Source organism: Carcharodon carcharias, chromosome 4 (genome assembly GCF_017639515.1).
Source record: "Carcharodon carcharias isolate sCarCar2 chromosome 4, sCarCar2.pri, whole genome shotgun sequence".
NCBI classification, from domain to species: Eukaryota; Metazoa; Chordata; class Chondrichthyes; order Lamniformes; family Lamnidae; genus Carcharodon; species Carcharodon carcharias.
In genome coordinates, this window is record NC_054470.1 from 141,390,657 (window position 1) to 141,406,642 (window position 15,986).

The 15,986-nt window shown below is 41.9% G+C and overlaps 1 protein-coding gene across 1 annotated transcript in view; it reads right to left on the reverse strand.

Moving 5' to 3' along the window:
• adgrv1 (adhesion G protein-coupled receptor V1) overlaps nt 1-15,986 on the reverse strand; it is a 723,938-nt gene that overhangs the window by 612,097 nt on the left and 95,855 nt on the right. The window contains 2 exon segments of the mRNA XM_041185339.1: nt 6,636-6,759; nt 12,523-12,686. Coding sequence (XP_041041273.1) covers nt 6,636-6,759; nt 12,523-12,686 — 288 coding nt within the window.

Here is a 15,986-nt window from a genome sequence, read left to right on the forward strand (position 1 = left end):
CACCTGTTGTTGAATGAGGGGTGGTTCTATAATGGAAGAGAAAATGTGCCAAGTTAGTCCCTAACTAATCTCCAGATAATTTCTTTATACTAGATTTGAACATCTGAACTGCTCTCTTGGTGAGTCCATTTGAAGAAGGGTGGTATGGAGATCTTTTCACATGAAAAATACCATTGAGGCTAGTAAATTGGTTAAATTCAGCACTTGCGAATACTGTTCCATTATCTGATACTAGCACTTCAGGTGATCCCATTTATAGCGAAGCTTTGTCATAGCTTATCTATTGTCGCCGAAGATGTGGGTGACCTCACTTCGTATATGTCCATCCATTTTGAATGGGCGTCTATAAGTTCCCATAAAATGTCCCACATAGTTGATGTGTACTCGCATCTATGGCCTTCATGGCCACTACCAGGGGTGTAGAGGAGCTGTTGCATTCCCAGCCACCACATATAACTACGTGCTATTGCCTTCATTTTGGAAATTCCGGGATGTGCACTGTGAAGTTCAGATAACAATGGTTTTCTTCCTTTTGGAGGAACAATCACCCGGGCTCCCCACAATAAAATACCTTTTTTGCTGGTTATCTTGTATCTTTTCTAAAAATATGGTTTCAATTCATCAGACTTTTGTGTTTGTGACCAATCCATAAAGAACGTGATTCCTCACTTTGGGATAAGACAGGGTCTCAGTTCGTTCAATCTTTAATTTGTTTAGCACATATCGGCGATGAGTTCAGGAAGTTCAACAATAAAACAAATTCCTGAGGAATAGGAACATCCTCAGCTTTCACTTGCAAGGGTAAACGACTGAGTGCGTCTGCATTTGCAATTTGACTTCCAGATCTATGAATAAAAGTATACTCATACGTTGCTAAGATCAATTACCTCTAACAGAGGCTATAGGGGGTATTGCCGTGTCTTCAGCGAATAATTCCAATAATGGCTTGTGGTCCATTTTGATAGCAAAATGATGACCATGTACAAATTGATGAAACCTTTTAACACTGAAAATGATTGCTAGGCCTTGTTTTTCAATTTGTGAGTACTTATTCTCTGCAGTACTGAGTGTTCTCGACACATATGCTATAGAGCGTTCTGACCTGTCATCCATTCAATGGAAAATCACTGCTCCTACTCCATAAGGTGATGTTAATATTCACTCTTTCTTTGGGTCAAAATGTACTAGCAGTGTAGAAGATTGTAGCAGCTTTTTCACTTTTGTGAAAGCTTCTTCTTGTGATGTTTGCCATGGCCATCTCTGGTTTCTCCTGAGCAAGTAATAACGTGGTGCCAGTTCTGTCGACAAATTAGGAAGAAAACATCCATAGTAATTGATCATCCCCAAGAAGGATTTCAGTTGGATGTATTCTTTAGCGCTGGCGCTTCTTTGATGGCTTTCACTTTTTCTTCAACTGGATGTAGGCCTTGTGAATCTACCTTGTGACTTAGGTAAGTTACCTCTTTTGCCTGGAATGTGCACTTTTCCTTCTTCAATCTCAATCCAACCTGCAAAAAATGTTTCAGAACTTCTTCTAAGTTCTTCAAATGTGCCTTTTCAGTTAGTCCAGTCACAAGAACTTCATCCAAATAAACTACCACATGGGCAATCCCTGTAATAAATTTTCTATGGTTCTTTGGAATATGGTGCAATCAGAAGATACGCCAAATAGTAAACGGTTGTATTGATACAATCCCTGTGTGTATTTATGGTGACAAACTTCTGAATTGCCTTCTCTAATTCCAATTGCTGCTAGGCATGAATCATATCTAACTTTGTGTAGGCATTTCCACCTGCCAGTGTAGCATATATATCTTCTATTTTAGGTATAGGGTGTCTATCCAACTTTGCCACTTTGTTAACTGTTAATTTATAGTCCCCACATATCCTAATGCTTTGGTCAGGTTTGAGAACAGGTATAATTGGAGCTGCCCACTCTGAAAATTGTATGGTATGTATCACTCCCAATCTTTTTAACCTGTCCAGTTCGGTGTCACCCTTAACCCACAATGCGAATGTTACTGGTCTTGCCTTCATGAATCTTCATGTTGCCTCTGGATCTACATGAATTTTCGCTTGTAGCCCCTTTATTTTTTCAAGCACTTCCTTGAAAACTGAGGCATATACTTGTAATAGCTGTTATAACCCCTTAGTTCTGAGTTGCAAGATTTCAGTCCATTCCAATTTAATTCTTTCAGCCAATTTCATCCGAGGAGACTAGGTCTCTTGTCTGCTACAACCATCAAGGGTAATCTTTCTGTTTGACCTCCATAATGTACTGTGACTTCACACACACCATTGACTTGTATGTTTTCTCCTTTAGGTTTTTTAATTTTTCATCAGTTTCTTCTAAATGCAGCTTATGTTCTCCAAGATTTGGGTATTTGAAAGTATGCTCACCGATCACTGTAGCAGCTGCACAAGTATCCATCTTCATTCTGATAGGCTTCTCATTCACTTTTATGGTTACATATGCTCTGTTCTTCCTACCTTTAAATTATATAGTGAATAAATATCAGCATCTATTACTTCAGACTTTTCAACACTGTTTATCTCATGGAGTTTTTGCTTTTGTCTGGAAGTCTGCCTAAGTGTTCTCGACACATGCTATAGATCGTTCTGAGCTGTCATCCACTCAATGAAAAATCACTGCTCCTACTCCATAAGGTGATACATCATGTTAAATATCAGTTCTTTCTTTGGGTCAAAACGTACTAGCAGTGTAGAAGATTGTAGCAGCTTTTTCACTTTTGTGAATACACTTATCTGTCTTTATAATTTCTCATGAGTTGTCCATCACGATGACAGAAGAAGCATTTGATCTTTTTAAATTGGGATTCAGTCCAGGGTTGTCTGCTTCCACCTCTGTCACTATTATGCCATGTTTTTGCTGCTGAGTTATCCCTTTTAATTTGTCTGCTAGCAGTGGCTGCTTCCTACTTCTGAGCGAAGCTCTGCACTTTCGCATTCATTTTGGTTGAGGCTCCACACCTAACATGGAGGACGGTGCCATTTTGCACTCCTCAAATGGCTTGAGTCTCGCACTGCTCCTTCCATTGCCACAGCGATTTCTAATGCCTTCTGAAAATCTAGATTTGTTTCAGCAAGTAATCTTCTGAATTGCATTTTTGTTTATACAGCACACCAAATGATCTCTAAGTATTTCATTGATTGATGTACTAAGCTCACAATATTCAGTTAATCGCTTCAGACTCGCCACATAACAAGCAACTGCCTCCCCCGTAGCTCTATTTCTTGAACTAAATTTAAACCATTGCATCATCACCGACAGCTTGGGCTGATAATGATTCTTTATGAGGTTCACTAAATCATCAAAACTTTTCGAATCTGGGGCAATGGGCACCAACAGATTCCAAATTAGTCCACATGTCCTGCTCCCACAAGTGGACAAAAAGATCATGTGGGTCTTCTCCTCCCCCGCAATGCATTTGCCTGGAAGAAGAACACTAAGTATTCAACATAGTGAGACCAGTCGTCCGAGGTTGGATCGAAAGGCTCCGCTCTTCCAAATTGCAGCATGCTCTGAGGGGTTATTTCGATGCTCAGAAGGAAATTTTCTTTTACTTACGACTAACATCCGAGGTACTATGCAATTTTGGTTCTTCTGGATTCCTTCCTTCTTTTGTGCTTTTTACCTAATTTCTTCCATGACTCTTCATGCTTTTACTCGTAGCAAGTTTGTTGGATCCTTAGGTTTGTTAGGCTGAAGGATCCAGGTTGCACATTTATACTGGGGTGACCGAGTTGGTACAGAGACAGAGAACATCAGGAGATCATTGTAAGAATAAACACACGCTGTTTATTTACAAATTAAACTCTGCAGCTATACTTGTGTGCTCACAACATAATACTCTGTCTTCACTCATCAGTGACTAACTCAAGACTCTCTCACAAAGAGGTAGCCCACACTACTCTGCTATTGAATATTAAAATCATGTGACCTTACATTACAATGCTTGTCTTAAAGGTATATTACATATTGAATTACTACAGGAGCATTTCCCAGGGCAGCCTGATCTGCCTGACATCTCTCTAGGATCCTCTTTCTTTTTAAAACATGTCAGCTCAGAGGATCCCCATTAATTGGTGCCAAAGCAAAAATAAAGATTAATAGCATGTGACACAAAGCCTCATGAAAGCCTAAATGTCAGCTGGGAAAAAAGAAGGCCCAGTTAAGGTCATAAAAACAATTATCTGTGACATCTATCAGCCATTTAAAAGCCCTCCTACGTTAAGGTTTGTACTGAGACCTCTTTTGCTGGGTGTGCTGGGAATAGCACCCTTTGCCATTCTCTTTTGAGCATAGTAATGCAACTCCTATTTGTTTTGATTGGGAGTTTTCAATAGTCAACACCACCCCCAGCCCCGAACCCCCAAACAACTAACCAATAAACAAAGCAAAGCCAATATTAAATAACAAGCCAACAGAATTTCTTTCTAAATATGGGCACAAATGTGGCTCAAAAACTTGGCCTAGTTTCCTTCACACCAGAGTGGATGTGGTACTCACCTGTGCTTTTCTTTTGTCAAAATAAGGGTGCAGCATCTTTGTTAAAATTTCTGTTTGTAAACATTTATCTTTTTGGGATCCTGTATTGTAATGCATCCTCCATTTTTAACTTGTCTGGTTGACAATTTGTCATAAAATTGTATACAGCAGTATACAAAACTGTTTACGATTTTGCTGGAAATAGTAAACCTCTGTATTTTTTATGGACTTTAAGTTTCAGGACTTTATTTTATGCCATACAAGTTATTTTCTGCTGCTTCATTGCAATACGCCTACCTTACCCTTCTGTCCTAACTCTAGTTGTACAACTTTTTCAATCCTATTAGACCTCCGTGTAACAGGCAAAACGTTCACACATAATGTACTGTTTTTGCCTGTCTCTGTGCCCTGTTGGAAGGGTGGGGCGGTCCTTCTCCATGAAGGATACCTTGTTTTCTCCATTATATATTTTTTTTAGAACAGTCAGGTACTTTCCTTAAAAGGAGTTTTATGGCCTTGTCATTCAGCCATTTCTGCATACACCATAGCTGCATTCACCATTTTTGTATTTATTAACTCTGATGAAATGGCTTGTTAGCTGCTTGAGAAGAATCAAATGAACATTATTACATTATCATGCCAATTACTACGGTTCCCACAAATGAACTTGTTTCACACAAGTTACCCACTATTTTGAGTACTAATTCTAATTAAATATTTTATAAGTGTATAACCTTTGGTGTGGCAACAACCAAATCCTGGATTTGCTCTTTAGTCCCTACTGTCCTCACCAAACATTCTCAGATTAGTTAGCAAAACACTGCTGCACCAATCTCAGCAGCATCTCTCTATGTGCATTTACCATACCAGCTATCCTTACATATTCTCTAAACACATTGTTCATGCTGTGTGGCAGTGCTCAGCAGAACCACAGTGTGAGTGACCTAACTAATTTCAAAAGGTTTTTGAATTTTCTAAAAATCCTTCAATAAGGTACCACATTGTAGGCTCATTACTAATGTAAGAGCATATGAAGTCAGAGTATAAGTGGCAGAATGGATATAAGTTGGTTAAGAACAGAAAAAAGAGGGTAGGTGTTAAGGGTAGCTACTCAAATGGGCAATGGGTGGGAAGTGGTGTCCCACAAGGATTGGTGCTGGAATCACTGTTACTCAAAACTCACTTGAACGATTTGGATTTGGGAATTGGAAATACAGTTTCAAAATTTGTAGATGACACCAAATTGGAGCAATATTATTAATACTGAGAAAGACTGCAACAAAATACAATAAGACATTAATAAACTTACAGAATAGGTGCGTAATTGGCAATATACTCCTTGAAATGTAAGAGTTGAGAGCCTAAATGGGGTACAGGAGCAGAGAGCTAGGAGTACACAAACCACTAAAGGTAACTAAGCAGGTTAATAAGGTCATATCAGAGAGGCACTGGAAAAGGTGCATAAAAGATTTGGAAGCCTGTGATCACAAACAGGAATGGCTGAACATGCTAAGGCTCTTTTCTCCAGTAGAGAAAGCTGACCTGATAGGGGTCATTAAGATTATGAAATGATTCAATAAAATAGGCATAGAGAAGATGTTTCCACTTGTGGGAAGATCAAAATTTGAGGCCATAAATATAACCTCATTACCAACAAACCCAAGATGGAATTTAGGAGAAAATTCTTTACCCAAAGAGTAGTAGGAATGTGGAACTACACAAGTAGTTGGGATGAATAGCAAAGCTGCATTTAAAGCTGCTGAGGGGAAGATAGGTAAGCATATGAGAAAACAAAATACGAGTGTATCTTGGCAGGTTAGATGAAGGAGGATGGAAGGAGGCTCATATGCAACATAACTACTACCATCGATGTGTTTGGTTGAATGGTCAATGTTCTATGTATTTCATTCCACATGAAACCATTTCTAAAGGACAATTGTGCTCCATCAGCATGTTTGGATTCAAAATTTGAGGCCAAAGGAGAAAGGACAGTAACATATTCCACAAAACCACACAATCCACCATTAACCAATTTTTATCTAGAATTAGTAATAGGCTCGTGTTAAAAATTGAAGACATTTATCAAAATGCATACAGAAAAAACTCTATAAGAAGTGAACCAAACCTTCAAAATAAATGGGATCATCATTTTTATTAATAAGAAGAGTTGCATTAAGTACATTCCCAAGCCTGGCACCTCCAGTGGTATTCCAAAGGATGACTGCGAAGGTTTCTATTTCCTCAGGAACCTAGGTATAGATTACAAAGATAACAAAGTAAATTAACTTGGAATTTTAAAGCTTATGTAAAGTTTTTCTATAAAATGAGTAAACTACAGGTTTGTTTCCACTTCAGTAGGTCAGATTTTACAAAGAATTCAAAAAAATACTGCAAGGAATATTTTAACATTGGACTATCATTACATTACATTTCCCGCAGACATATAAGCCTTAATTATCCTGGTCAATATTATGTTTGTAATAGAATATGTTGTTCCAGTGTTTGTGTAACTCTTGGTAATGTTCATAATCAGACAGGCACTCCATTAAATGATGGCATCTGTCACACTGCAGAGCACATAATACATACCAATTTTTAACAATTTTGGAGTCAAGATTTCAACAAATTGAAATTTAAAGCCATTGGAGTAAAACATCATCCATGATGCATTCCAAATTTTATTATTCAAGTCTCATGGGCTTTGACCCTGTTACAAGTTGGTTTTCAATGAAACCCAAAATGTACACGTTATATATGTCCAAAACACATATAGAAGCTGTTCTGTAAAACTAAAGGTAAAGATTAATGTTTTAATATGAACAGGAAGACTTGCCGAGTATTGGAAAGTTATTCCTCTTGACCCAATTAATGATTTACAATACCTTTTATGAATTTATTTACCTCCATGTATAGAATGTAATACCTTAACCAGCTTTAGCTCCCTTCCCAAACTCTGTGTCCATGCCACTTATTCCATCCCCCACTCTGGCCACTCACTCAGGTTGATCCAGATTACTCACATCCTCAGCTCCTATTTGATCCTGAGCATAAATTCCAATTCCATCTCTGCATTCAGACCACCTGCTTCCATCACCATAACTTCACTTGTCTCTACCGCTGTCTCGGCCTAACTGCTTCATTCTTGCCTTGTCACCTCCAAGCTCAATGTTCCCCTGGTTGGTTAATCTAAAACTCCGCGACATTGTATCCTATCCTGTAACAACTCCTGCCCACCCAGCATCCCTGGGCTCGCTAACCAACATTGGTTTACGGTCCTCCAATGCTAGAAACTTTGAATCCCTATATCTAAACCTGTTCATTACTGTAAATGACTTCAGCTCTGGAATCCCACAAAAACTCTTAGCTGAATTTTTGTCATGGAGGTGAGAAACAGGAGCCGGGTTTGCTTTCAGGCCACCTCCGGTGGGAAACTGATTAAAGTCAACATTTTCAATGAACCCTTAATTGACATGGAGACGGAGTTTATATCCACTTAGAGCCAGTGGTGGCAGGAACGGAGATGGGTCCAATGAAATTTGGGACCAATTTAGACTCCCCACAATAGCTATCACTGAGGCTGCTGTTTGTCCCAATGGAGAAATCTCCTGATTGTTCCAAAGCCTTCCACAGCACAAGAGGGAAGCAAAATGTAACAAGAGAGCCAAAGACCTGGCACCCATGGCAGGTCTGCCCCTCGCTTTACTGATGTCACCCTAGATCTAATGTTGGAGGCCGTGAGAAAGAGGAGGGGGGTCCTCTTCCCAGAGGGTGACAGAAGACCATGTCATCATGCAACAAGCTCACCTCTCTGTTCAGCGTCATCTCCTTCTGCCTCTAATTCCCCCCAACTTTCTTACTTCCTGCTCCCCCCCAGATCTGTCTCCTTCCAGGCCCTCACCAGCCTCAAGGTCCACACTTCTCTGAAGGGCCATGTAATGGAGAGCACAACAAACCACCACTATGACCAAAACCCTTGCAAGAGTGTATTGCAGGGCACCACCTAGCCTGTCCAAGACTGGAATTGCATCTTCAAAAGCCCGATGACCTCCTCAATGATTGTCTGGCTTAGCAGTTAGTAATAGTTGCACTACCTGTGCCTATCTGAGATTCCTGTAGAGGGGTGCATAGCTATGTTTTCAAGGGATATCCATTGTCCCCATTGATCAATCCATGCACTTTGGGAGGTTGGAGTGAAAATCTGAGGCAGCGGGAACTGACGAAAGATAAAGGAGTCATGATAGCTGCCAGGAAAGCGAGTGAACACATGGAGGAAGTTCTTGTTGTGGTCACAGACTAGTTAGAAGCTGAGAGAGAATAAGCCCTTCCTGTTTGTGAATTTTACTGGCAGGTTACTCAGTGGCTTGATGGCCACATGGGTGCAATCGATGACACCCAGCACCTGGGAAATCTAGTTATGGAGGCAAAACCCACTGCCCTCTGTATCACAAGGCCTCATCTGAGTGGAAATGAATGTACTTTCCAGCTCTGGCAAAGAGGCATCAGTGACCAGTGATCCACAGTGAAATACAATGGTGTGCAGCCCTTTGAGGGATGCCACTAAGGTCCACAGCTGATCTGTGGAAGGAGCTGGAGTGAAATAATTCAAAGCCACAGTGATTTTGATGGTCACTAGCAGGGCACTGCAACCAGTGTGGCAAGGTCCCAGATCCTTGGTGACAATATCACCAATGCCTGTGACCACCTGCTTGGCAAATCACAGTCTCTGTGGCACTGGAGCTTGGTCATCTCCAGGTAGCTCCATCTTTGGTGCTGGATCATGTTAGTAAATGGCCTCCACTGCCTTCCTCTCTTTCCTCTTCCATGTTCTCTTGACGTCTGGGATTCTCCCTGCTTAGGGTGCTACCCCTCATTGCCACTAAGCCAAAAATCTGACAGTGATGGCCCATGGCAGCCACAGCCTTCCTTTTGGCTCTGTGGCTCCCCCATTGTGACTGGCAGCCTTACTCCCCTGCTCTTCTGCACCTGCAATGCCAGGGGTCCAATGATCCCATTCATTGCCCAAGCACTGAGTGCCCGCTCTCCCCACCCCCTGTACAGTGCCAAGGGCACCTAATTACCAAGTGCTGAGTCCCATTCCGACCTTCTATTGAGGCTGAGGTGATGATCTGGGGCAGCCATGGCTGGCTCTCCATTCTCCTGATACCCATGCACCCCCCCCTTTAAAATCCCACCCTCTCACTCACTCCAACAGGCTCTTAAGGAGCTTTTTAAATACTATAATACCTCAATAGGATGGGGGGTGGGATCCCTGGACCACCTTCCTCCCACCCTGGTGAACATTGTTAGCACTTGGAAAGATGCTCCCTGTTCCTCACCTCAGGTGTGAGGGGGGCAAAAATTCAACCCTCAGTGTTTCTCTGAAAATGGCTCACTGTTCATTCCCACAACTATTGTCCCACCACTGGCAGCTGTGCCTTCAGCAGGTGAGCATCTATTTGCTTGAATTCCCCTAATCCTCTCTACCTCTCTCTCCACATTTAAAAGCCTTTTTAAAAACTAATTCTTTAGCCAAGCTTTTACTCACCCCACCTAAATTCCTACTTTGGCTCAGCATCCTTATTTGTCTGATTATGCCTCCATAAAGAAACTTGCAACATCTTCTATATTAAAGGTGCCATATAACTGGTTATTACTGCATACTGGAGTACATTAAGAAAGTCCTCAACCTGGCTCCACTGGAGCATGTGCAGTTGAGTGCACGCTAGTCATCTCATCTCATGACCCCACTGAAATAATTAAAGTCTGTCCGGGGTCATTTGTTTAATCAATTGTTGCACAGGCATCCACTCTTGGGACAGAATTTTACGACAGTGGGATTTTACGTTCCCGCTGTCATCAATGGGATTTATAATGGCTCGCTGAAACAGGGCCTTAAAATTCTGTTCCTGGATATCTGCTGCAGGAGGGCAGACAGGGTTGTGGGGTGAGCATAAATTCTGGAAGATAGGCCTAAATCTTCTGGTCAGCATTCAGAGGCGGGCCCCGCTCGTTGACACATCAAGTGACGTACAGTGACATCAGGCGTGTGTCCCAACATCACCGCACGTCATTTTGTTCTTCAGTTTGGTGGCCGTGCACCAGAGTCAGCTGCGAGCCTGCTGAACTGTCAAAGGCCTATTAAGGCCATTTAAAAACTAATTGAAATAATTAACAGGGCTGCCTGGCCAACCTTAAGTTGGTGGGCAGGCGAAGAGCCCAGGCGGCCTTCACATTTAACATGAAACCTCATCCACGGGCGGGAAGAGGTTTCATGAAGGCTTTATAAATCAGCTCGGAGCTGCCTCAAGGAGATTTCTGGGCTCTTTCGCACGCATGCACGAAAGAGTGCAGGCTCGCTCCTCCCACCGCCTGCACAGGGAGTGCTGAGTGCTTCTGGGTGCGCGTCATGCTGGGCAGGCCTTAATTGGCCCACCCACGTAAAATGGCGGTGCGCAACCGATCGAGGGCAGTGATTGGCTGTGCGCCCGCTCTCGCCCAGCCCACACGCTGGGGAGAAAATTCTCCCCATAGTGTTGGTTGGGAAAATCATTACCTGGCTTACACATTTGGGAGGATTTCATATTATATTGCATTCCGACTAATTTTTCTTACCAGGTCATTCATTCATCTAGTTTCAGCTTACTCTACAGAGAAGATTAAAACAGTAAAAAATAGTTTCACTCCCCACTGGGTGACAGGCTTAAAGTAACCAATTCCTCAACTCCTGTAATGTCTTCCGGTTACCATTAGTTCAAAATAAACACACTTGAAAGTCAAAAATACTGAGGCTTCATCAAGTGTACTTCTTGCAGTTCTCCACATGGCTGGTAGACTGATAAATCATTACTCTGCACATGACTGCAGTGTGACAGTGAAGGTGGCATCCGGGATAAATATTAACAGAACAATTAGTTCCTAGCTCTTTAAGAATGATAAAAGGAGCAAACTGGAAGAATTTTTGAGGTAGCCCAGGAATAACCTAGATAAAGTTAGTGCAGCAAGAAAAAGAAATGGGTTTGAGGACTCCAGCCCTTACTATTCACCCTTCCTGTGCTCAATTTCCTGTGCAAGTTACACTGGTGCAAACTCAACAGATCTGAATGCAACCCCAAAAATATCCCCCACATGCCAGGAGTGCACTGTACTTTCGTTCGCTCTAGCAGCTGAAATTTCAGGCCCTAGATACCTATATATCAGATGACAATAGAAGGCATTTAGTAAAAGTGCACATTCTGTCACATATTTTATACATATTAGCCTCGAGATCACACAAAAGGTGAGATTTTAATTCAGTCAAAACACATCCACTTACACAGTTAAAGTCAGTTAAAATCAGAGCCCAAATTTCCAGGTGCAACGGGCAAGAAAGAATTCAACCAGCTGCTTTGGCCTAGCTATGACTCCCACTCAGAAACAGGAGAAAGGATCATTAGAGTATTTGAGGAGGATAAATGGGGCATGCAAAGGTGCAAGAGAAGCTCCAGCCTAGTTGCACACCCAAAATCTCAAACTATTACCCAGACCCTCTGAGAGGGAAAGTGTAGACCCTTCTTCAGTTGAAAAAAATCATCCTCTACAGGGAATGTTTGCCCAGTAATGAGGTTTTCATCTTAGGGATGTCTCTTCTGCCCAAAAGGTTTTAACCACTAGACTAAAGGCGGCATGACGACAGAATTTGTGGGGATCTGGGAATGTCCACAAACATGTCCTCAAACTGTTGTTGGGGTGTAGATGTGGCAGGCAGAAGATACATTCATCTTCATAACCAATCAGAATTTCAATGTTAAGTTGGATGGGGGAAGGGATCCAAAAGCCAGGTTCACCCCAAACTCCATCTGCTCTCCAAATCCACTCCCAAACTCCACCCACAAAACTTTAACCCTTCTGATTGCATCATGGCCTGACAACAATTTCTATAAAATCATTATTTCCTCTGAACATAAGCTTTAGCTTGTTTAAACTTGCCATTATTATCAGAATGCAGTGAACTGGAAAAAAAACCCACAACTCACTGCATCAGGAAGGGACTGAAGAGTGATGTTCTTTGACGATTCTGCATTGTTGAAGTTGACCACACCTTGGACAGGGTAAACATCATTTGTGAAAGCAGGGTCCACAGTCCAGAACACACTAACATTGCCAAATGTTCCTCGATCACGGATTACAGGAAAGTTAGCTGAAAAATTAAAGGAAAATGTTTAATTAAGTGTACAGCTACATGGGCATAAGTTATTTAAAATAGTTCGCAACAAGAAGGACAATGTTGACGAGCAAACCTAAATGTGTGTTTGATCTTTGAGGTAACCTACAGGTCAAATAATTCCCCAGTCTTGTTCTACAGGTTCACAAAATCCTCATATATTGCCTAGGCAGATGAATTTTCCTCATGCCTTGACTCCATAATGACCACAGCGCATTTTCCTGGGTCAGTTTATCATGCAAGCCAGGCATGCAAGGTAGGCTCCTGATAGTATCTTTTCCATACAAAGGGGATCCACAAAGCCAGGCAAATACAACAGTGCTGCAGCAGGACACCTTCTGCAGTACCAGAAGATCAAAGAGTTAGAATTATAAAGGGAGCAAAGGAACCTTGAAAAGGAGCAGCAGTATGCTACCACACTTGTAACACCCACTTGGAAGGCATTCAAAAAAAGGAACTAGACAACACTCAAGGAGGAAAACAGTAAAACAGAGACAAAATTTGTTTAATGTAATAATATATTGTGTACTTTTATTATCAGAAGGAAGATGAGATTCTTAATAATGGGGAAAAATAAAGGTGAAATTGCCACAGAATGTTAAGGAGTGGCATGGTTCATAGGGATAAGCTCATAGAAACAGTAGTAAGTTATTTAAGCCCTTCAAACCTGATCCATCATTCATTTAGATTATGGTTGATCTACACCTTAACCCCACTCACCTGCCTTGGTTCTACAATGCTTAATGCCCCAAAAATTATATCAATCTCAGTTTTAATTTTTTCAATTAACCTAGCCTCAACAGATTTTTCTCTTTGGCGGGGTGGGGGAGGTGGGGGCTTGGAGGTGAAAGAGGTCCAGACTTCTATTACCGTATACGTAAAGAAGTGTTTCTTGACATCACCCCTTGAATTGCCCTTTGTTCACAACTATCCGTCCAAAGGAAATAGCTTCTTTTCATCTTACTCTAACAAATCCTTTAATCATTTTATAAACCCCAGTTAGACAACCCTTAATTTTTTATACTAAAGGGAATACAAGTCTTGTCTAAACAACCTGTTATAACTTAAATCTTTCAGCCCGAGTATCCTTCTGAAGGAATTTCATTCCTTCTGTGGCCAACATGCCACTTCCTGAGGTGTGCTGCCCAGAAATGAATGCAATACTCCAGGTGGAGTGAAACCAGAGCTTTACATAACTGCAATAGAACTTTCTACACCTTCATATTTCAGCTGCCTCAAGGGTCCTGTAGACCAAAGAATTACCACAGGTGCATAAGGGAGGCATTCATATGTTTGGTAGAACAACCTGTCTCATTTCCTCATCTTATTCCTTTTCCACTGAGCCTGCAGGTTGATGTTGCTGGTTCCATTCTTTGGATTACAAACTTGTGAGAGAACCATCAGACAATTTTTCTGACCTTCCACTCTCTGACACTGAATGATCAATCCTCAGCTTCGTCTGCTCACAATGCCATCTCAATGAATTTCGAGCTTAGCAGGTTGAGCTCTTCTTCCACTGTATTTGCCTCTGTATGCACTTCTTTGGCCAGGAGTGTTCCATCCTCCCCTGCCCCGCATCGCAGACCTTTCTTCTCACTTTAGGATTTTCATTCCATATGCACCCCTCCATCTGGCCTCTTACCCTCTAGATCTTTTAAGTGGGAACTGCCAGCATAACATCCATTGTCTCAGGATATTTTCTCCCTCACTCACTCTAACATACCTCCCTCTGAACTTACAGAATTCCAGTCTCCCAAGTCCAGCCCTAATATTTCATTAATCCTGCTGACAAGGTGGCACTTGTCTTCCTGTTTTCTCAACCAAGGATTCCCCTGCACCGTTGTTGAAAGGGCTCTCAATCAAGTCCGTTCCACATGCCACACTTCTACTTTCACCCCTTCATCTCCTTGGAGAGTCATGATAGGGATCCCATTGACCTCCCCCTCCAACTCCACCATCCACAACATTCAAACAATCATGACTACCAGCTCCAGTGTAATGTCACCTCCCCTCCCTTGCCCTCCCCTCACAGAAATCTGAAAGGACTATTACCTCTATGACACACAGGTCCACTCCTCAATCTCTCCCAATCTTCCTTCCCCTTCCTAAGACATCTTTCCATTCCAATATAGGGGATTCAATACCTGCCCTTTTACTTCACCAATCCCACCATCTCGGGCTCCAAAAATTCCAAATCAGGTGAAACAGAGACTTACTTTTATTTCTTTCAATTTAGTATTCTGTTCTTGCTGATCATGATGTGGTCTTTTCTACACTTGAGAGACCAAAAGCAAATTGGATGACAGCTTTGTGGAACACCTCTGTTTGGTCAGTAAGCATGACTCTGAAGTTCTGATCATCTGTCATTTAATTTTCCACCCCACTCACATTGACCTTTTTTTCTCGGCCTTCTGCACTGTTCCAATGAAGCTTCACATAAGCTCAAAGAACAGCACGTTATCTTTCAAGCAGACACTTTACAGCCTTCCAGACTCAATGATGAGTTCAGCAATTGCAGATCATAACCTCTGCTCACCCCACCTGCCCCATTTTGTCAGACAACGGTTGTAGGTTATAATTCTGCTATCCTACTTCAATTGAGGAGACCGGCGAGCAGGGTGAGTGCAAATTTCACGCATGCACGCGAGTGCACACTTCAGAATTTCCCTGAGGTATGCAGCTGCCTCATGGAGATGAAGAGTTTAAAAAAAAAGACTAGAAAAATGTTATAAAACTTGTCCCCACTCATGTGACTCTGACTCTGTTATAAATGAAATTTAAAAAGTTTTATTTTATTCTTATTTGATGTTGGAAACCTCATCCCGCCCATGGATGGGGTTTTCAGAAAAATGCAAAAGTTGCTTAGCCTTTTTGCCTGCCTGCCAAACATAAGGTTGGACAGGCAGTGAAAAATTGAACTTAATTGATACTTTAATGGCCTCAACAGGGCTTTTAATTGTCAGCAGGTACGCTGCCGATTTCTGTGAGCGCCCGCCAAACAAACTATCACGCGACTGCGCGTTGACGTCGGAACGCTCGCCCGACATCAATGCACATCATTTCACACTCGAGCGGGTCAGGCATGCATGCCCGCCAAGGTAAAAATTTTGCTCAATCGTTTCGCAGAATCACAGAATTGTCAGGGTGTAGAAGGAGGCCATTTGGCTCATTGTGTCTGGACTGGATTATTTCTTTACTTGTCCCATTACCATCTCCTTTTGCTTTGCACCATCATCTCTTCCATTATTTAACCTCTCCTACCTTCCAGCATATCAC